General features: G+C 41.6%; 1 protein-coding gene across 1 annotated transcript; it reads right to left on the bottom strand.

Annotated features, from left to right (window-relative positions):
- Nucleotides 1-13,092: 13,092 nt before the first annotated feature.
- Nucleotides 13,093-19,170, bottom strand: KRT6A (keratin 6A). Its single transcript, XM_008956449.5, has 9 exons — nucleotides 18,562-19,170; nucleotides 17,437-17,651; nucleotides 17,027-17,087; nucleotides 16,776-16,871; nucleotides 16,487-16,651; nucleotides 15,860-15,985; nucleotides 14,247-14,467; nucleotides 13,988-14,022; nucleotides 13,093-13,874 (listed from the first exon to the last, which is right to left on the bottom strand). The coding sequence occupies exons 1-9, from the start codon at nucleotides 19,099-19,101 to the stop codon at nucleotides 13,639-13,641; spliced, it is 1,695 nt and encodes a 564-aa protein (XP_008954697.1). The 5' UTR covers nucleotides 19,102-19,170; the 3' UTR covers nucleotides 13,093-13,638.
- Nucleotides 19,171-21,789: the final 2,619 nt, after the last annotated feature.

Genomic DNA, 21,789 nt, shown 5'->3' with positions numbered 1-21,789 from the left:
TGCATGCTAGGCTGTTTATCAACATGCTGTGAGTGCTTTCCTCTTCCCAGCCTGACTTTCTTCCAGCAGAGATGTTGGAGATCACAAGCACTGTATTGCAAATGCCTTAACAGAAATATTAACATTTTTCCTGTAATTGTTTTTCCTTCTGTGTGCAATTTCAAACATGTAGAGGAGCAGAACAACACAATGGGCCTGTATATACCTATTACCTGTTTCCATGATGATTACCTTATGGCCAGTCTTATTTCTTGTATATTTCCACCCGGTTCCCTTATCAATGTTAAATTTTTTTAAATCCCAAAAATATTTGGGATTTAATTCAATATTAATTCAATATTAATCTTTAAATGATAGGCCTTTTAGAAATATAACTGAAATATTATTTTGTATTTTAAAAATTTATGTATTTATTAAGTCTTCGCCCTCAAGGAGTTGACTCTAATAAAGATGACAACACAAAAGGAGATAGAAGACATCACATCCAGTGGCATCACTGAGCTAGAAAGAAAGTAATGCTTTACTAGGAAGAAAAGAGCATAGAGAGGGGGTGTAGAGGGGACAGTGGGGAAGGGTAATTTTTTTTCTTTTTTTTTGAGACAGAGTCTCTCTCTGTCGCCCAGGCTGGAGTCCAGTGGTGCGATCTAGGTTCACTGCAACCTCCGCCTCCCAGGTTCAAGAGATTCTCTCACCTCAGCCTCCCGAGTAGTTTGAGATTACAGGTGGCCACCATCAAGCACGGCTAATTTTTTGTATTTTTAATAGAGATGGTGTTTCGCCATGTTGGCCAGGCTGGTCTGGAACTCCTGACCTCAGGTGATCCACCTGGCTCAGCCTCCAAAAGTGCTGGGATTACAGGCATGAGCCACCGCTCCCAGCCAATTTGTGTATTTATTAACATCAATGTGTCTATTCAATTCTCCAATGTCCTTGTTTATTTATTTCCTTATTGTTTACAATTCTTTTGTTGATAAGACCAGGTTAATTGTCCTGAGTAGTGTTTCAGTCTTTGGGATTTCCTCATTGCTTACTCACAGTGTTTCATTTAAGATGCTACTGTGTCCTCTATATTTCCTGCAAACTGATCATTAAAACTTGAAGCTTAATAAGACTCTCATATACTTAGACTTTCCAGATGTGGATGTAGTAGAATGCCTATTTAAATATTGAAAATTGGCCGGGTGCAGTGGCTCACGCCTGTAATCCCAGCACTTTCGGAGGCCGAGGCGGGCGAATCACCTGAAGTCAGGAGTTTTAGACCAGCCTGGCCAACATGGTGAAACCCCATCTCCACTAAAAATACAAAAATTAGCTGGTGTTGTAGTGCATGTCTGTAATCCCAGCTCCTACTCTAGAGGCTGAGGTGGGAGGATCCCTTGAACCCGGGAGGCAGAGGTTGCAGTGAGCCGAGTTTGCACCACTGCACTCCAGCCTGGGTGACAGAGCAACACTCTGTCTCAAAAAAATTAATTAATTAAAATAAAAAAATTGAAAATTGTTATTTACACATTCATTTATATGTTTATAAATTGAATATGTAATAAATGTTTAAGGAGAAAATACTTACTAAAGCCATTCCCCAGCCATGCAAACTTTTTTATGTGGAAGTAGGCACTGTTACCAGGTCCTTGTGTATCCTTCTAGTAACTTTACTTGAATATGTTTCTGAGCTTTTTCTGGGGAATATGTGAGATGTGTGTATTTGTGTGTGTGTGTGCATATGTATGTGTATGAGAGAGAAGACAAAGGGTGAGAGAGGAGGGGGAGTTTTATATGTAAAGAGTAAGGCCTCTAGAAAGGTATTGTATAAGTGAATTATAGCTAAAGAGAGACAGAGAGAGGTTTGTCTGTGTGTTTTATATATTAAATTTGCATACATATATAAAATATTTTAAAATTATATATATAAAACACATACACATGTATTATCTTCCAATTAAGTTTGTGTTGTCTCTACTTTGCCTTCCAAATCTATTTTTTTCTCTTTATTCTCTTTTACCACTCTGATTCCTTTTTTTCTGTTTGATTTCTCCATCTTTTCCTATACATCAATTACTGTGCCTTCAGCAATATCTTTCTTTCCTCTTTGTGCTGCTTTCAGTTGGTCTTCGTTTCAATTGTTCTTTATTGTCTCAATATATTGTCCCTTAGTTCTCTTAATTTATGGAGGTCATCATTTCACTGAAATTTTTTTGCTAACACTTTATTGTGCCTTTTTTCTGTTGAGTGTTAAGTGCCTTTTTTTTCCTCACTCCTTTCAGTTTTAAATGCATAGATCTTTTGTGGATCCTGGAATGCTTCCTTTCCAACTGGTGCTCACTTTTAATGAGATGAGCATCCTCTGGGGCTGCCATTTACAGGAGGTATTCTGGGAGGAAGGACCCGGGGCATATTCAGGTGGGTTGGAATTCTCATTATGGTACAAGGCTGTGTGAATAATTCTTTTAAACATCAATTCAAAAAAGCCAACAAAGATCACTGCAGAGTGGCTCACAAATCACAGGTTCTCTACTTTCTTTGCCTTACCAACAAAATGATGCCAATGGGCAACAAAATGCTATCAACGTGACTGGGCCACAGGGTGCCCAGATATTCGCTCAAACACTATTCTGGATGTGTCTCTTTGGATGCTTCTGTATGAGATTAAAATCTGAATCTAAATTGTTAGACTGAGTAAAGCAGGTTACCCTTCCTAATGTGGGTGGGCCTATTTAGTCAGTTGAAGGCATAAATATAATACAAAGACTGAGTAAGTGGATAATCATCCTGCATGACTGTCTTTGAACTGGAACATTGGATTTTTGTTTTTATATTGCCCTCAGACTTTATCTAAAACATCTGCATGTTCTGGGTCTCAAGCCTGTGGTGTTTTGGATTGAAGCTACACCATCAAATCTTTGGATTCCTTGGGATGGAGTCTGGAACTAGAACATCGGCTCTCCAACTTACCATCTTGGGACTTGTTAGCCTCCCAGATTACATCAGCTGATTGTTAATAATAATAATTCTTTCTCTCTTATCTATCTATCTATCTATCTATCCATCATCTATCATCTATCTATCTATATATGTGTGTGTGTGTATAACCGAAAGGATATCTCTTTCTATATGTGTGTGTGTGTGTGTGTATAAGCTGAACTTCATCAAAATTTCAATGCATGAGACTTTGCACAAAACACTGCCAAGAGAATGAGAAGTCAAGCCACAGAGTAAGAATATGTTGGCAAAAGACATATTTGATAAAGGACTGTTACCAAAACTATACAAGAACTCTTAAAATTAACAATAAGAAACAACCCGGTTATAAAATGGGCCAGTGTTTAACAGATACATAACCAAAGCAGATATACAAATGGCAAATCAGCATATGAAAGATGTTCAACATTATATGTCATCAGGTAAGTTAAAATTTAAAAAAAAATGAGATAACACTACACACCTATTCAAATGTTTAAAATCCAGAACACTGAGAATACCACATACTGGTGAAGATGTGGAACAACAGGAACTCTCATTCATTGCTTGTGGAAATACAAAATGACATGGCCACTTTGGGAGACAGTTTGGCAGTTTCTCCCAAAACTAAACCTACTTTTACCATACAATTGAGCTATTGAACTCATTAGTATTTACCCAAATGAATTGAAAGTATATGCCCACTTAGAAACCTGCACACAGATTGGTGTGGTTTGGATTTGTGTCCCCACCCAAATCTCATGTTGAATAGTAATCCCCGATGTTGGAGGAGGAGCCTGGTGGGAGGTGATTAGATGATGCGGGCAAACTTCCCCCCTTGTGTTCTCATGATAGTGAGTGAGTTCTCATGAGGTCTGGTTGTTTAAAAGTGTGTAGCACCTTCCCCTTCTCTCTCTCTTCCTTCTGCTGCAGTCATGTAAGATATGCCAGCTTCTCCTACACCTTCCACCATGATTATAAGTTTCCTGAGGCTTCTCCAGAAGCAGAGGCCTATAGAGCCTGTATAATTGTGAGCCAATTAAACCTTTTTACTTTATAAATTATCCAGTTTCAGGTATTTCTTTATAGCAGTGCGAGAACGGACTAATACACAGATATTTATAGTAGCTTTATTACCAATTGCCCAAACTAGTGTGAAAGGAAAATAAATCTTGGGATCCCCAAATCACTAAGCTAAAGGGAAAAGTCAAGCTGGGAACTGCTTAGGGCAACCTGCCTCCCATTCTATTCAAAGTCAACCGTCTGTATTCACTGAGATAGATGCATATCTGATTGCTTCCTTTGGAAAGACTAATAAGAAACTCAAAAGAATGCAACTATTTGCCTCTTAGCTACCTATAACCTGGAGGCCTCCCTCCCAGCTTCAAGTTGTCCCATATTTCACACTGAACCAATGTACCTTCTTACATATATTGATTGATGTCTCAAGTCTCCCTAAAACGTATAAAACCAAGCTGTTCCCCAACCATCTTGGGCGCAGGTTGTCAGGACCTCCTGAGGCTGTGTCATGGTGTGCATCCTTAACTTTGGCAAAATAAACTTTCTAAATTGACTGAGACCTGTCTCATATATTTGGGGTTCACACTAGGAAGCAACCAATATGTCTTTTAGTAGGTGAGTAGTAAACAAACTGTGGCCTATCAAGACAATGGAATAATATCCAACACTAAAAAGAAATGAGCTGTCAAGCCATGAAAAGACATGTAGGAAATTTAGAGGCATGTTACCAACTGAAAAAAGCCAATCTGTAAAGGCTACATATTGTATGATTCCTGTTAGATGGCATACTTTAGGCACGATTATGAAGACAGCAAAAAGATTATTGGCTGTTAGTGGGGAACGAAGGATGAATAGGCTTAGAATAGAGGATTTTTTAGGGTAGCGAAACTAACCTGTATGGTACAATAATAGATAAATGTCATAATACATTGTTCAAAATCCATAAAATGTACAAAACTAAGATCAAAACTAATCTGTATGATACAATAATGGTAGATAAATGTCATAATACATTGTTCAAAATCCATAAAATGTACAACACTAAGAATGACCCCTAATATAAACAATGAACTTTGGATAATAATGACATGCCAATGTAGATTCGTTGGTTGCAACAAATGTACTGCTCTGTTTGGTGTTGTTCATGGGCAAAGCTATGAATTTGTTTGGGCAGGGGATATATGCTAAGTCTCTGTATCTTCTGGACAATTTTGTTGTGAACCTAAAACTGCTCTAAGAAATAAACATAATATAGTTTGGCTGAGTCCCCAACCAAATCACATCTTGAATTGTAGTTTTCATAATCCCCATGTGTCATGGAAGGGACTCAGTGGGAAGTGGTTGTATCATGGGAGTGGCTTACCCCATGCTGTTCTCGAGATAGTGAGTGAGTCTCATGAGATCTGATGGTTTTATAAGCATCTGGCATTTCCCCTGCTTGCACTCATTCTCTCTCCTTCCGCCCTGTGAAGATGTGCCTTCCACCATGATTGTAAGTTTCCTGAGACCCTCCCCAGCCATGCAGAACTGTGAGTCAATTAAACCTCTTTTTTATATGAATTACCCAGTCTCAGATATTTATTCATAGCAGCAAAAGAAAGGACAAATACAGTAAATTGTTACCACAGAAAGTGGGGTGCTGCTATAATGATACCTGAAAATGTAGAAGTGACTTTGGAACTGGGTAATAGGCAGAGGTTGGAACAGTTTGGTGGGCTCAGAAGATACAAAAATGTGGGAAAGTTTGCAACTTTCTAGGGACTTGTTGAATGGCTTTAATCAAACTACTGACAGTGATATGAACAATGAAGTCCAGGCTGAGGTGGTCTCAGATAAAGATGAGGACCTTGTTGGGAACTGGAGTAAAGGCCACTCTTGCTAAGCTTTCACAAAGAGACTGGAGGCATTTTGACCCTGCCCTAGAGATCTGTGGAGCTTTAAACTTGAGAGAGACAATTTAGGGTATCTGGCAGAAGAAATTTTTAAGCAGCAAAGCATTCGAGAGGTGACAGAGCATATTTGGAAATTTTGCAGCCTGATGATGCAGTAGAAAAGAAAAACCCATTTTATAGGGAGAAATTCAAGCCCTCTACAGGAATTTGCGTAAGTAACAAGGAAGTGAAAGTTAGTCACCAAGACAATGGGGAAAACGTCTCCAGGGCATGTCAGAGACCTTCACAGCAGCAGACCAAGAGGCCTAGGAGGGAACAATGGTTTCCTGGGCTGGGCCCAGGGTCCCCCTGCTCTATGCTGCCTTGGAACACGGTGCCCTGCATCCCAACTGCTTCAGCTCCAGCTGTGGCTAAAAAAGGTCAAGGTACAGCTCAGGCCATTGTCTTAGAGGATGTAAGCACCAAACCTTGGTGGCTTCCATGTGGTGTTGAGTTCACAGAAGTCAAAAATTGAGGTTTGGGAACTTCTGCCTAGATTTCAGAGGGTGTATGGAAACACCTGGATGTCCAGGCAAAAATTTGCTGTAGGGGTGGAGCCCTCATGAAGAATCTCTGCTAGGGCAGTGTGGGAGGGAAATGTGGGGTTGGAGCCCCAACACAGAGTCCCCGCTGAGGCACTGCCTAGTGGGGCTGTCAGAAGCGGGTTACCGTCCTCCAGACCTCATAATGGTAGATCCACTGATAGCTTGTACTTGTTAATTTGCCTGCTTTAATCATTACACAATGTGTGTGTGTGTATACACATGTATAAACATCATATTGAACTTCATAAATTTATATTCTTACTTTTTCAGTTAAAATAACATTAATCTTAAAACAAAAAATTTTGTGGGTTTTGGCAAATGTATATCATTATTTCATCACTACAGTTGTTTCACTTATTCACCTTGCAAAGATCTATTTTCTTTACATACAATCTTTATTCAGTTTGTTGAAACTAGCCTGCTGGGATTTGTACTGAAATTATGTTGAATCCATACAACAAGTTAGAAAGCAATGACAGCTTAATAATATTGAGTCAATTCAATTAATAATATTGAATATGTAATACCCCTTAATTTATTCACCTCTTAGATTTCTTTAATCATTATTTAGTAGTTTCTACCTATAGCTTCTTTTCTATATATTTTGTCAGATTTATGCCTAAGTACTTAATCTAATTGTGCTATTGTGAATAATATTGATTTTTAATTTCAAATTTCAGTTCTTTATTGCTGGTATATAAGAATGTACTTACTTTTTGGCCAGGTGTGGTGGCTTACACCTGTAATCCCAACACTTTGGGAGACTGAGGCAGGTAGATTGCTTGATTCCCAGAGTTCAAAACCAGCCTGGACAATATGGTGAAACCCCATCTATACAATAAATATAAAAAATCAGCCATGCATGGTGGCATGCACCTGTAGTCCCAGCTACTTGTGTGGCTGAGGTGGGAGGCTCACTTGAACCAGGGAGGTTGAGGCTACAGTGAGCCATGATCATGCCACTGCACTCTAGCCTGGATAACAGAACAAAACCCTGTCTCAAAACACAAACAAAAATGAAACAAAACAAAACAAAAAAAGAATGTACTTACTTTTTACAGTAACCTTTTTTAATGCAGTTTTGCCATCTTTGCTTATTATTTACTGGAGGTTTTTGGTAGATTCTTTAGAATTTTCTACATAGATTATAATGTCATATGAGAATAAAAAGCTTTATTTCTTCATTTCTGTCTAACTTTTATTTCTTTTTCACATCTTCTTGATCTAGTTAGATTTCCAGTACATTATGAATAGCAGTGGGAGAGGATATGCTTGCCTTGTTCTTAGTCTAGGGGAAAAGGGTCCAATCTCTCAACATTAAGTGTGATGTTATTAGCTATGGAATTTCTCTAGACATTCTTTACCAAGTTTAGGAAGTTGTCTCTATACTTTCTGAGAGTTAATTTTTTTTAACTTGAATGGGTGTTAGGTTGTGTTTTATACCTTTTTTGCATCAATTGTTGTAATCACTTGATTTTACTTTTTTATTCCTTTGATGTAGTGGATTGCATTGATTGATTTTCAATGTTAAACTAGGCTTGCATATCTGAAATATATCCCACTTGTTCATAGTATATAATTCTTTATATACTTGGTTGGATTCAATTTGGTAATATTTTCTTAAACATTTTTGTGTCTATGTTTATAATAGGTATTGATCTGTAGTTTTTCTTTCTTGAAATGTCTTTATCTAGTTTTAATGTAAGTGTTATACTGGACTCCATATGATGAATTAGAAAGTGCTGTCTTGCTTCTATTTTCTGAAAGAGATTGTAGAGTATTGTTGTCATCTCATTTTTTAAGTGCTCCTAGAGTGAACCAATGAAAATATCTATCTCAATGCTTTCTTTATTGAAAGGTTATATATTATTGATTCAATTTATCTAAGAGGTATATGGATATTCTGACTGTCAGTTTATCTTTGTGAGATATTTGGTATTTTGTGTCTTCAAGATTAAGCCCATTTAATCTAAGTTTACAATTTGTTTTTAATATGAAAGTCCTTTAAAATTTTAATAGATGAATAATAATTGTACATCTTCATGAGGTACATAGTGATGTTTCTAGGCATATAATGTATAGTGATCAGATCAGGGTAATTAGCATATCCATCGTTTCAAACATTTAGCTTTTCTTTGTGTTGAGAAATTTCAATATCCTCCTTCCAGCTGTTTGAAACCATATACATTATTAACTATAGTCATCCTACGGTAGTATAGAACACTAGAACTTATTCCTTCAAAGTAGCTGTAATTTTACACCTTATAACAAGTCTGTCTCTATCCCACCCTTCCCCCTACCCTTCCTGTCCTCTAGTATCCTCTGTCCTACTTTTCACTTCTCTAAGATCAAGTTTTTTAAGCTTCCACATATGAGCAAGCATGTGTGGTGTTAACTTTCTGTCTGTGGCTTACTTCACTTAAGATAATGTCTTCCAGTTCCATCCATGTTGCCATGAATGACAAGATTTGACTTTTTAATATGGCTGGATAGTATTCCATAGTGTATATATACCACATTTTCTTTATCCATTCATCTGTTGCTGGACACCTAGGTTGATTCCACATCTTGGCTATTGTGAATAGTGCTGCAATAAACATGAGGTTCAGATATCTATTCGATATCATGATTTCCTTTCCTTTGGATAAATTCTCAGTGGTGAGATTGCTGGATCATATAGTAGTTCCATTTGTAGTTGTTTTGGGAACCTCCATACTATTCTTCATAGTTGCTGTGGTGGTTTATATTCTCACCAGCAATGTAAAAGAGTTTTCTTTTCTCTGCCTCCTTGTCAGCTTTTGTTATTTTTTGTCTTTTTGATGATAGCCATCCTAACAGGGGTGAGATGATAGCTCATTGTAGTTTTGATTTGCATTTCCCTGTTGATTCGTGATGTTGAGCATTTTTTATATATTTGTTCGCCATTCATATGTCTTCTCTCGATAAATGTCTGTTCAGATCATTTGCCAATTTTTAAATTGAATTGTTTGCTGTTTTGCTGTCGAGATGTTTGAGTTCCTTATATATTCTGGATATTGTTGGATGAAGACTCAACAAATACTTTAGTCTCATTCTGTAGGTTGTCTTTTCACTCTGTTGATTGTTTCCTCTGCAGTACAGAAGCTTTTTAGTTTGATACAATCCCATTTGTTTATTTTTGCTTTCATTGCTTGTTCTGTTGAGGTCTTATTTATAAAATCTTTTCCCAGACCAATGTTATGAAGTGATTCCCTTATGTTTTCTTCTAGTAGTTTTATCATTTGGGGTCTTACATTTAGGTCTTTCATTCATTTTGAGTTGATTTTTATATAAAATGAGAGGTAGGACTCTAGTTTCATTCTTTCGCATATGGATGTTCAGTTTTCCCAGCATCATTTATTGAAAAGGCTGTTTTTCTCCCCAGTGAGTGTTGTTGAAAACTTAGTCAAAAATCAGTTGGCTATAGAGATGTAGATTAATTCCTGGGTTCTCTATTCTGTTCCATTGGTCTCTGTGTCTGTTTTTATGCCAGTATCATGCTATTTTTGTTACTACAGCATTGTGATATATTTTGACATCTTGTAGTATAATAACTTCAGTTTCGTTCTTTTTGATCAGGATTGCTTTGGTTATTGGGCATGGGGTGGTGGTCTTTTGTGGTTCCATACAAATTTTAGAATTTTTTTTCTATTTCTGGAAAGAACATCATTAATATTTTGACAGGGATTGCATTAATCTGTAGATTGCTTTGGGTAGTATTGTCATTTTAACAATATTAATTTTTCCATTCCATGAGCATGGGATATCTTTCCATTTGTTTGTATGTTCTTCAATTTATTTCATCAGAGTTTTGTGGTTTTCCTTGCAGAAGTTTCTCACCTCCTTGGTTAAATTTATTCCTGGAAATTTTATTTCATTTTTATAGTTATTGTAAATGGGATTGCCTTCTTGATTTTTTTAGCTAGTTTTGTTTTTGGGTATAGAAATGCTACTGGTATTTGTTTATTAATTTTGTATCCTGCCACTTTACTGAATTTGTTTATCAATTCTAAGCACTTTTGTAGTCTTTAGGTTTCTCTATATAAAATATTATGTCATCTGCAAACAGGGACAATTTGACTTCCTCCTTTCCAGTTTGGATGCCCTTTATTTCTTTTTGTTGCCTAATTGCTTTGGCTAGGACTTCCAATACTATGTTGCATGAAAGTGGTGAGAGGACATCCTTGTCTTATTCCAGTTCTTAGAGGAAAAACTTTCAGCTTTTCCTTGTTTAGCAAGATGTTAGCTATGGGTTTTCCTATATGGACTTTATTATATTGAGGTACTTTGCTTCTGTACCTAATTTATTAAGAGTTTTTATCATGAAGAGATGTTGAATTTTATCAAAAGTTTCTCTGCATCTGTTGAGATGATCATATGGTTTCGTCCATTCTATTAATGTGATGTATGACATATATGCGTATGTTGAACCATCCTTGTATTTCTGTGATAAATCCCACTTGATTATGGTGTATTCTTTTTTTGATGTGTTGTTGAATTTGGTTTGCTAGTGTTTTGTTGAGAATTTTTGCCTCTGTGTTCATCAGGGATATTGGCCTTTAATTTTCTTTTCCATGTTGTATCCTTGTCTGGTTTTGATATCAGGATTATACTGGCCTTGTAGAATGAGTTAGGAAGAATTTCCTCTGCTTTAATTTTTTTGGAATAGTTTGAGAAGGGTTAATATAGAGACAAGTTTATAGCAATAAGTGCCTACATAAAAAAACTAGAAAGGTTTCAATAAACAACCTAATGTTGTACCTTGAGGAACCAGAAAAACAAGAAAGAACCAAACCCAAAATTAGTAGAAGGAAATAAATAATAAAGATCAGATCAGAAATAAACAAAAATGAGACTAAAAAATACCAAAGATCAAGGAAACAAAAAGCTGATAAACAAAATTGACAAACCATTAGCTAGACTAAGAAAAAAAGAGAGAAGATGCAAATAAATAAAATCAGAAATGAAAAAGGAGCCATCACAATGGACAACACAGAAATACAAAGGATCACTAGAGACTACTTATGAACAATTATATGCCAATAAATTTGAAAAACTAGAGGAAATGGGTAAATTCCTGGACACAAACAGTTACCAAGATTGAACTAAGAATAATTAGAAAACCTGAACAGATCAATAACAAGTAATGAGGTTGAATCAGTAATAAAAAGTATTCCAACAAAGAAAAATCTAGGAGCAGATAACCTTACTACTGAATTCTACTCAACATTTACAGAAGAATTAGTAACAATTCTTCTCAAACTAAGCTATCAAATTTCCAATAGAGTTATTTGTAGTATTTCTTTATTACATTTTTAATGCCCACGAACCATAAGATTTTAATTTTCTTTAAACCTATATGGATAATTTTTAACCTCCTTTTGCTGTATTGTTGTATTCTAGATAATTTTTCTTATCAATTATTTTCTTTTTCATTATTTCTCAAGGGCACATATATATGCGGTAAGATTGCTTAGATTTTGGAAGTCAGTCTTCACCTTTCTGCTGTCAGGAAAGTTCTGGGGAGAATGTGAGGAAGTGCCAATGTGAGAAACTTCCCATATTGCTGGGGGAACTTTTGGAGATGAACACAGTTGGATACCAATACAGCAGGATCCAGAAACACCAGTACAATCCAAGAAAATTTCTTCAGTGATACGAGAATCTTAGAGTTAGGAAGATAATTGTCACTCATGGAGGCAACAAGTACTGAAGTGGCCTGGGGACAGGACAAGTCAATAGACCAACCTTGAGCCTTATTCTGAGTTTTCCCTTCTCCATTCATAGAAGTTAAACCAGGACAGTTCACACCAAAGAGAAGAATAGGACCATCTCTTCTGAGCAACATGGATTTGGTTTCTTTGGATCTCTATCAGAGCCTTAGGCTTGCTATCTGTGGATCTCTATCAGAGCCTTCTCCTATGAGAAGGAGGAAATTTTTTTCTTCTACTGTCTTCACTCTTCAAGGAATAAGCATCTGAGTTTTGGCCTGAGTCTTTGAGCTCTTAATTTGACCAACTCGAATGTCTCCAACTTTTCCCTGTTGTGAAGATTCTTGTGATGCACATCTGTGTGCATACACCTTTCTGAATTTGTTCTATTTCCTCAGGATATATTTCTAGAAGTATAATTACGGTTCAGTGTATGCACATTTTAATTGTGCTTGATACATGTTGTCAGGCAAGTTTCTTGCTTATGAGGGCAGTTATAATGATTAATCACATATCTGATTCTTTTGTCAAATAACTTGCTCTAGTTGGCCGAGAATATGTTTCTTAACTGGACAATTAGGCTGAGCCCTGGCATAAGGGGAAAAGTGGTCCTGGAAACCAAGGCAGAGGGAATGGGATGCTAGTTCCTGGTATGGACAGTTAAAACGGAGTGGACAATGCTAGTGGACCAGATGCCTCCCACTCCATTTGCCAAAAGTTCAGATGGAATTTGATCTAGAAATACACTCTGAATGTCATGATACCAAGCTGAAGTTTGATGAACCTCTCTAAAGGAGGGGAGTTATGTGTATAAAGAATGGATTATCTTTTAAAAATAACTATTCACTTATCAGATAAAAAAGTTTAAGCCCAAAACTTTGGCCCCAAAGCAAGGCAAAGTAAAAGAATATATTGTATTATAAATCTGCTTTATTTAGCAATTGCAAAGAGTGAAGAGCACAGAAATCATCACAGAGATACAGGCTTTGTACATCATAGGACTAGTCACTTGTGCTTTCATGGATACTGCCCGGGTGGGGGTTCACAACACTTATAAGTTAGAGAGTTTGAGAGCCAGTGGAAAGTAAGTGGAAGTTGTTCTGAAATAAGCCCCTGGCAATTTTCTGCAATGAAAAGGAGCAGAGGTCATTTTCTTATAATGCTCAGCCACAGAGATAGAACACTGGAGGCAAGAGATTAATAATTTAGTAACAAAGTGAAGCTCCAGTGGTGATTACATCATGATGTAAAATCAGAGGTTGATCTGATGGTGAGCAATGGGTGCTCAGATGGTATAGAGAGAGAGAGAAGAAGTGAGGGCACTAAGCATTCATCCCCAGCTCTACCTGGGACAGCAGGGGAGACTGGAGGCCAGGAGAGGACAGGCAACCTGAGGAGAGGGCTCTGCAGCCAGAGAGGGGCCTGAGGACTGTGGGACCGAGAGCTAGCAGACGCACTTTAGTGCTTATAGCTCTTCCTGCTGGAGGAGGAGGTGGTGGTGTACTTGATGGTGGAACTGCCACCTCCAACAGAGCTGAGGCCACCCCCAATGGCTCTGCCACTGCTGGAACTGAAGCCACCTCCAACGCCAAGACCACTGCCATAGGAGTAGCTGCTTCCTCCACCCAGGCCTAAGCCACTGCCGACACCACTGGCACCGCCATAGCCACTGGAGACGGTGGACTGCACCACAGCTGTGATGGGGAGGGGACAAGGACACAAAAAGCCATGGTGAGCTCATCCTGTCAGCCTGAGCCCAGTCAGAAGAGTGCGAGGGCAGGGGAGGAAGGCAAGCAAAGGTACTTACAGATGTTGACTTGTCCAACGCCTTCGCCATTCAGCCTGTGGAGAGGAACACAGGGAGGGTGAGACCTCAGAGAGCTCTTCCTTCCCTGGACCAGCGTGGGCAGCCTCGGTGGGTGGAAGAGTCCATGGGAAACTGCTCTTTTAGTTTTCTCTCAGGAAGAGCAATTACGGCCATGGGCAGTGCACCTTAAAGTTGTGCTCAGTGCCAGGAACCTTGAAGATGGACTCAGCTGTTGAAGGAGGTCGTGTCAGTTACCCACCTGCACTCCTCACCCTCCAGCAGTTTGCGGTAGGTGGCGATCTCCACGTCCAGGGCCAGCTTGACATTCATCAGCTCCTGGTACTCCTTCAGCAGCCGGGCCAGGTCCTGCTTGGCCTTCTGCAGGGCATCCTCCAGCCCTTCCAGCTTGTTCTTGGCATCCTTGAGGGCCATCTCCCCACGCTGCTCAGCATCAGCAATGGCGGCCTGCAGGTTGGCGCACTGGAAGAGGAAAGGAATAGAAGAAACTTGTCATCCGGTCTTCCAGAGGAGACTAAACCTGGCTGGTTATTTCCTAGTGAAGAAGGGGCCAGGAGCCCAGAATTGATGGTGAATGAGCTCTGACTCTTCCTATCTATTGTTTTTTTTATTTTGCAGTTTTTGTCCAGTCTGGTTCATTTGACAAAAACTCATAACCCTTTTTGTGAACCACTCTGTGGGAGAATGTGGATATTTACTAATGGGAGACACTGCAGTGGACACAGACACTGGAAGAAATGTACCTGCTGGTTTTTTTGGAGTGTTGTCTCCACAGTCAAATCAAGACCACTTATGATTACCTCATATAGATGACACTAACATACACAAAATTAAGACCATCCTGAAGTGAGGTGATGAGTCTTCACATGAGACTGCTGAGACCTTGCCTTCCTCCCCCTCAGAATCTCTCATCTACTTTTCTTTGTCCTTTGCCCTTCCTCTACTCTCTCTTTCACCTTGAGTCTTGAGCAGAGTTGAAACAATGTTCCTTGTGCTTTCTTATCTGCTCTTTTCTTTTTCAATTTGTTCCTTTGCAGTTTCCAAGTCAGTCTTCCTATGGAAATAAATCCAATTCCTCTAGACCAAGCTTGTCCAACCTACAGCCCACAGGCCACATGCAGCCCAGGATGGCTTTAAATGCAGCCCAACACAAATTCTTAAACTTTCTGAATACATTATGAGGGTTTTTTCTTTTTCTTTTTCTTTTTGAGACAGAGTTTTGCTCTGTCACCCAGGCTGGAGTGCAGTGGCGCGGTATCAGCTCACTGCAACCTCCACCTCCCAGGCTCAAGCGATTCTCCTACCTCAGTCTCCTGAGTAGCTGGGACTACAGGCATGCTCCACCATGCTCGGCTAATTTTTTTGTATTTTTAATAGAGGCGGTGTTTCACCATGTTGGTCAGGCTTGTCTCTCACTCCTGACCTCATGATCCACTAGCCTCAGCCTCCCAAAGTGCTGGGATTACAGGCATGAGCCACTGGACAAGGCTGTATGTTTTGTTTTGTTTTGTTTTAGCTTATCAGCTATTGTTTGTATTAGTGTATTTTATGTGTGGCCCAAGATAGTTCTTCTTGTTCCACTGTGGTTCAGGGAAGCCAAAATATTGGACACTCCTGCTCTAAACCATGTTTTTGCAACTCTGAGCATCATGACTGGTTCTCTCATGTGTTTGTGTCATGCCATAGGTAGGATCTATGTCTCCTAAGCAGTGGGTACCCACTAAGGGTAGGAAATGATAGCCTCCTCTCCCTGGTTTTGATAAGTTCCAGGGGATTTTCCCTAATATAATGATTGATGGCTGCCTGATGACCTGACAAGGAAATGCTTCTCTCCTCCATTGTCCCTCACCATACCTGCTTCTTGACGTGGTCGATCTCAGATCTCAGCCTCTGGATCATGCGGTTAATCTCAGCAATCTCCTGCTTGGTGTTGCGCAGGTCGTCCCCATGTCTGCCTGCTGTGACCTGCAGCTCCTCGTACTGCAGCCCAGAGGTGGAGAGAGAGACAGTGTCTATGGGTTCTTACCTGGGAGCGATGACTTTCACTTGTGTATCATGCATGTCATGAAGTGGACCTAATGGCTTCTCCTCAAGAAACTTGAGGAAAAGTTGATATTATGTGTTTGGTGGATACTAAACACTGGAGTCACAGACCATCCTCATTATGGCACCACTGCCTGCCTAGTTTCTTTAGGGAGTAGAAATGTTCTGTACCAATTTCTAAAAGCCAGCAATCAGGGTGAAGCTAAATGCAGAGATGACTATGTCCTTGTCTATGGCAGCTTTCCTCCTGCATTGGGTTCTTTTTCCTCCTTGACTTGGGCATAAGTTCCCCAAATGTCTACTCTAATAGTGCAGAGTGCATGTCCTGTGAGAGGACTCCAGCTTCCTCTCAGGGGATGTCCCCAATGAAGTCTGCAGTCCTCTGGGATTCAGGGATGGACACAGGGATTCCTCAGCAGCTGCCCACTCCCTGCTCACCTTGGTCTGGTACCAGGACTCAGCTTCAGCCCGGCTCCTCTGAGCAATCTCCTCATATTGGGCCTTGACCTCGGCGATGATGCTGTCCAGGTCCAGGTTGCGGTTGTTGTCCATGGACAGCACCACGGATGTGTCTGAGATGTGGGTCTGCATCTGGGACAGCTCCTGCAGAACAGAAGGTCATAAGGTCAACTTCACTTCCAACATTTACAGAGATACCCAACCGTATACATCTTCTCCCCTTTGCAGACCCCATCAGAGTAAACAGAAGGATGGTGGAGATGCTTACTGCATCATACAAGGCTCTCAGGAAGTTGATCTCATCTGTGAGAGTGTCTGCCTTGGCTTGCAGTTCAACCTTGTTCATGTAGGCAGCATCCACGTCCTGGAGAAAGAGCCAACAACCTGGAGTTACCTGAACACACCTTTCCAATCTACCCATCTTCTAGTCCCCATGCCAATTCTCCTCTCCCAGGGGAGCGAGGACACAGAGCCACTTCTCTCCTAAATGAATTTGAACCCCCAGCTTCATCTGCTCACCTTCTTCAGAGTCACAAATTCATTCTCTGCTGCTGTGCGCTTGTTGATTTCATCCTCATATCTACAGGAAGAAAGGCATGGGACACATATGAGCCAGTGGGTGGGATGAAACAGAAAAGCAGCCTGGGATTCAACATTTTCCTGAATGGAATGTATTCTAATTGGGCTTTCCTGCCACAGAGAGCCTAAGAGACGATTTTTGCTTCTACTAAATTTGCCACTTGTTTAATCTCCCCATCCTCCCATAACCATCTGTGGTTCTTGTAGGTTTGCTCCTAGGGACTAATTTGTGCTTTTTATTTCCATGGACATGGGTTGTTAGGAATATTACCCCCTTCTGGCCCTGGTGACCCAATAGTCTTGAAGTGTGTGCTGCAGGAAACTGAGTCCATTTCTCCTGTTTAACTCACTTGTTCTTGAAGTCCTCCACCAGGTCCTGCATGCCTCTGAGCTCTGAGTCCAGGCGGCCCCGTTCCCCAACAATGCTGTCCAGCTGCCTCCTGAGGTTGTTGATGTACTGCTCGAACAACGGCTCCAGGTTCTGCCTCACAGTCTTGGTGCCCTGCTCCTGCAGCAGGGTCCACTTTGTTTCCAGAACCTTGTTCTGCTGCTCCAGGAACCGCACCTGAAAGAGAGACAAGATGATCATTTTCCAGGCAAGGGAAGGAAGAAAAAGTGTCTGGTATCCGGTTTCCTGGCAGGTCCGGGAGATTCCCATGGTGCTGGGCTACTACAGTGCATGTAGAGAGGCTCAGGCTGAGCTCTGCTCCCCCAACCTCTTCTCCTTTGTACCCCACCAATCTCACTAGAGAAATTGTCCCACGGACCGTTGAGGTGTTCTCACTCTCTAAGTTATTGGACATATTAATGAGTTTCAACATGTCTTTTCCTTCTTTTCCCAGCCAAAATTACAAACATAGTTATAAAATAGTATTCATCTGATAAATTTTACACAGTTTTTATTACTGATAGGACCTCAGTTAGAAGAGATGTTAAATGTTGCCCAATGATTCGATTCCAGTCTCATTTCCCATTTGTGCAAGTCTCTCCTCTAAAACATCCTGATGTTATGATCATTCTTTGTTTTGAGGATTAATTAACATTTCCACATAATGTATAAACGTTTTAAGTCTTTTTTTTCTTAATCTAGCCAAAATATCCTTTCTTTTGTTTCCAATATTTTTTCCTCTTATCCAGACCCCAGAGTGTAATTTACCAGCCCGTGTACTCCTGGCATTTTCTTTGACGCTTCAAAGGGAAGAGTTAACCTACTCCGTTCTCTGATGGCCTCATCTGTGCTTCAGGTTTATGAAAAGTTATGGTTCTCCCTAGGCAGGAGTGAGGGCCACTCCAGAGATGCCATGGGGAGTGATGCCCTCTCTGCTGCTTGCTGGGCACCAGCAGCCATCTGCACTCTCTGCAGAGCTGGGCTGAGTCCCCTTCTCCCACCCTCCTAGGTCTCCCTGGCAGGAAGGTGTTGCTCCTCTGGTCTGGGGACCCTGAAGTGCCCGATGGAGGGCATGGCACTGGCTCACCTTGTCGATGAAGGAGGCAAACTTGTTGTTGAGAGTCTTGATCTGTTCACGCTCCTCGGCCCGCACCCGCTGGATGGTGGGATCGATTTGCAGGTTGAGGGGAGTCAGGAGACTCTGGTTGACGGTGACCTCTTGGATGCCTCCAGGGGGGCACACAGGGAAGCCAGGGCCCCCAAAGCCACCAGCAAGGCCGGCTCCACCACCCAGACCAAAGCCAATGCCGGCTCCACCACCGAAACCAAATCCACTCCCGGCGCCACCAAAGCCATAGCTGCCTCCGGCTCTGCTGCCATAGCCGCCACTGATGGCACAGCTGCCCCCTCCAATGGAGATCCTCTTGGAGCCCCCCAGGCCATACAGACTGCGGCTGCCAAAGCCAGCTCCTCCACATGCACCACCCAGGCCACCACTGCCCCTGGAGCGGGACACGGAGACGCTGCTGAAGCCAGAGCGGCTGACCCCAGGGAGCCTGGCTGAGCTGGCACTGAAACCCCGGCGGCTGCTGCTGTGGCTCCTGATGGTGGTGGATGTGCTGGCCATGGTTCCAGGAGATGAGAGGGCTTAGGAGAGTGTGAGAGGCTGGAGGAGAGAGGGAAGAGAAGCAGGACTAGGAATCAGGCTCGGGGCAGCAGCTTATATATGGAGAGCATGGGCTGGGCCCAGTCCTGGAAGGTGAGCTTGCAGGTTGGGAAGGGCTGGGCTTTACCAACAGTGAGATCACACCCAGTTTCTAGAAAGGTATGAAATATGAAGATTGCTTTTTGGCTTCCTTTAGTCATAGAGAAATTCTCCTGCCTTCCAGCCTTGACTTGATCCTAACACAATAAGCCCGGGTATACATTCACTGAAGTCATGAGTTAGTCATGTCCTCAAACAAAGGAGACAAGGAGCTGATCTGTGATAATTGTTCCCTCCTTCTTCTTCATCAGACACTCCCTGTGTGCCCCCTTCCCACACAGGTTTTCTACTCCACTTGCACCAGCCTCACCCTCTGAGTGGGATCCTTCCTGAAGGCGTATGGGCATTTGCCCGATGTCCTGAGCAAGAAGTAGCCTGTTGTGTTTTTTCCACTGCATTTGGACCAGTTCTTCTGGAGCTCCTGGCTGTCCTCCCTTGTGTCCTGGACATAGGAACGGGGTCTGCTTTGGGGATCTAACCCTCCTTTGTCAGGCAAGAGGGACAGAGGAGTTGAGTCTTTACACTGTAGGAGCAACATTTGTTCTGTGTACTGTGTGATCACCTGCCCACATGCCGTTTACCTAAGATGAAGGGAGCAGACATTGCCCAGGGTGCTCAGAGACCTGACTTCTGCCAGGAGTTTCTTTCCATATCTGCACCTCTCTCTCCAGTGCTTGCTTTCCTATTGAGCTTAGTCTCATGTAAATCTGCCTTTCCAGTTGAAATTCATAGACACCTTCTCCCTGCTGTTTTGGAGCATTTACATAGAGCTTAATTTAAACAACGGAAAATGAGTGATATAAAAATCATTAAGGAATTCACTGGATTTTTATTCCCACAGATTTTGACATTTCTTAAGAATCAAGAGTCAGACAGTTTAATTGGGTGTGTAGGGAAAGTCAAGGGGCATATGGAAGCAGTGAATCATAAAATTGTGCCCTTACAAGTGTGATGATGTAACATGTCAATTCCACATTTTAATTTCTGATCTCAGTGCTTGAAATCTCAAATCCATATACACCTTCTGGGAGGGTGGGCAGGCTGTCAAAGGTGAGTGTGCTTGGTTTACAGAGGAATGAGCTTCACTTCTCCAGTCCATGCATTAAGCACTGTGCATAAGGAGAATGGAGAGCAATCCAGGGCAATCTTGTTCTGTGAGAACCTATGGATAAATGAGCAACTGCAGGAGAAAGAACAAACTCCCACGCTAAGAAGAGCCTCAGGAAAGCTCTTGTTACTATTTTAAAAGCAGTCCCATTTCTCCAACATTTGGAGGGGGGGACACAACATCCAGGAGAACAGGGTGTTCCCTGTCTAAAGGAGGTGCTAACTCAGCGTCTGGCAAGAACGAGATACCTTCTCAAGACAACGGAAGCAGCTCCCCTCCCTCCACCCTGGTTGCACAATGGTTGACCAAGAATGTGCTTCCACCCAGTTCTGGGAAAGAAGTGTTCCTTCTGGTATGTGCTCCGACCCACTCTACTCTCTTGGGATAGAGGCTTTAGGCTTGGCATGAATGATGCTAGGATGGGTAAGAAGGGTTGGCAATTCAGGTGGGAGCTATATGCATTTACCCAGTGTCCTATGTCTGTGTCAATGTCCAATGTCCACGGCTGCTTTCACACTACAAGACAGAGCTGAGTAGTTACAACAGAGATTGTATGCCCTGCAAAGCCTAAAATAGTCACTATTTGTCCCTTTAAAGAAAACATTTGCCAACCCCTGGTTAAGAGCATGGACTTTGGAGACAGAGGGCTCAGGTTCATGACCAAGCACCTGGGTGTCCCTCTGCACTTTCTTAACCCCTTTGTGCCTTGTTTTTGCACCTGTAATCTGGGAGTGAACATAGCACCAGCCTCAAAGTGCTATTGTGAGGCTTCAGTGAGATAATTAATTGAAGGTCTTAGCAAGGCATCTGGCATATAATTTCTCACCGAAGGTGAGCTAATATTATCATAGGAAAGTATGAAGACATTTTGTATGTAGAGGCCCACAAGAAGCATCAAGAACAGGGACACAAGTGCAGGGTACATGTGTGGGGGAGGAGGGTGGTTCAGAGACCGGTAAGAGAAATGAAACCAACATTGCAGGCTTGTGCCACATTAGTAAGGACTTAGGAAGCCATGTATAGAGGTTTGCCCTGCTCCCAGATGCCACACAGAGCTGCAGAAGGCAGAAGAGCAACAGGATCAGAAGAGCAATTTGCAAGCTTGCAGCTACTCTGCTGAGCAGCAGCATGGGGCAGACAGAGCTCCGCCCAGTGGGGGAGGCAGCATGTTGTCTGAGTGATTGGAAGGAAAGGTGGTTGGAGAGAGGATCCAACCTCTGAGTTCTTGGCAGGAGCCCAGAAGACTGCTCTCCCTCTTCTGGAGTCAGGTTCCCCTGCCCATCCTCTGCTGGGTCTCAGGCTGTTCTCTGGGGTACACACACAGGGGCAGCTGCTATTAACCAGCAGTGCCAACTGCATCAGTTCCTTTTTCATTAATGAGTTCCTGTCTTTTTAAGTGTGGGGGTGAACTCATCCCTGAATAAAATATGTAATGTAATTCA

This window comes from Pan paniscus, chromosome 10 (assembly GCF_029289425.2).
Source record: "Pan paniscus chromosome 10, NHGRI_mPanPan1-v2.0_pri, whole genome shotgun sequence".
Classification (NCBI taxonomy): Eukaryota; Metazoa; Chordata; class Mammalia; order Primates; family Hominidae; genus Pan; species Pan paniscus.
Note: the sequence above shows the minus strand (reverse complement) of the source record. Positions and strands in the feature narration are given on the sequence as shown.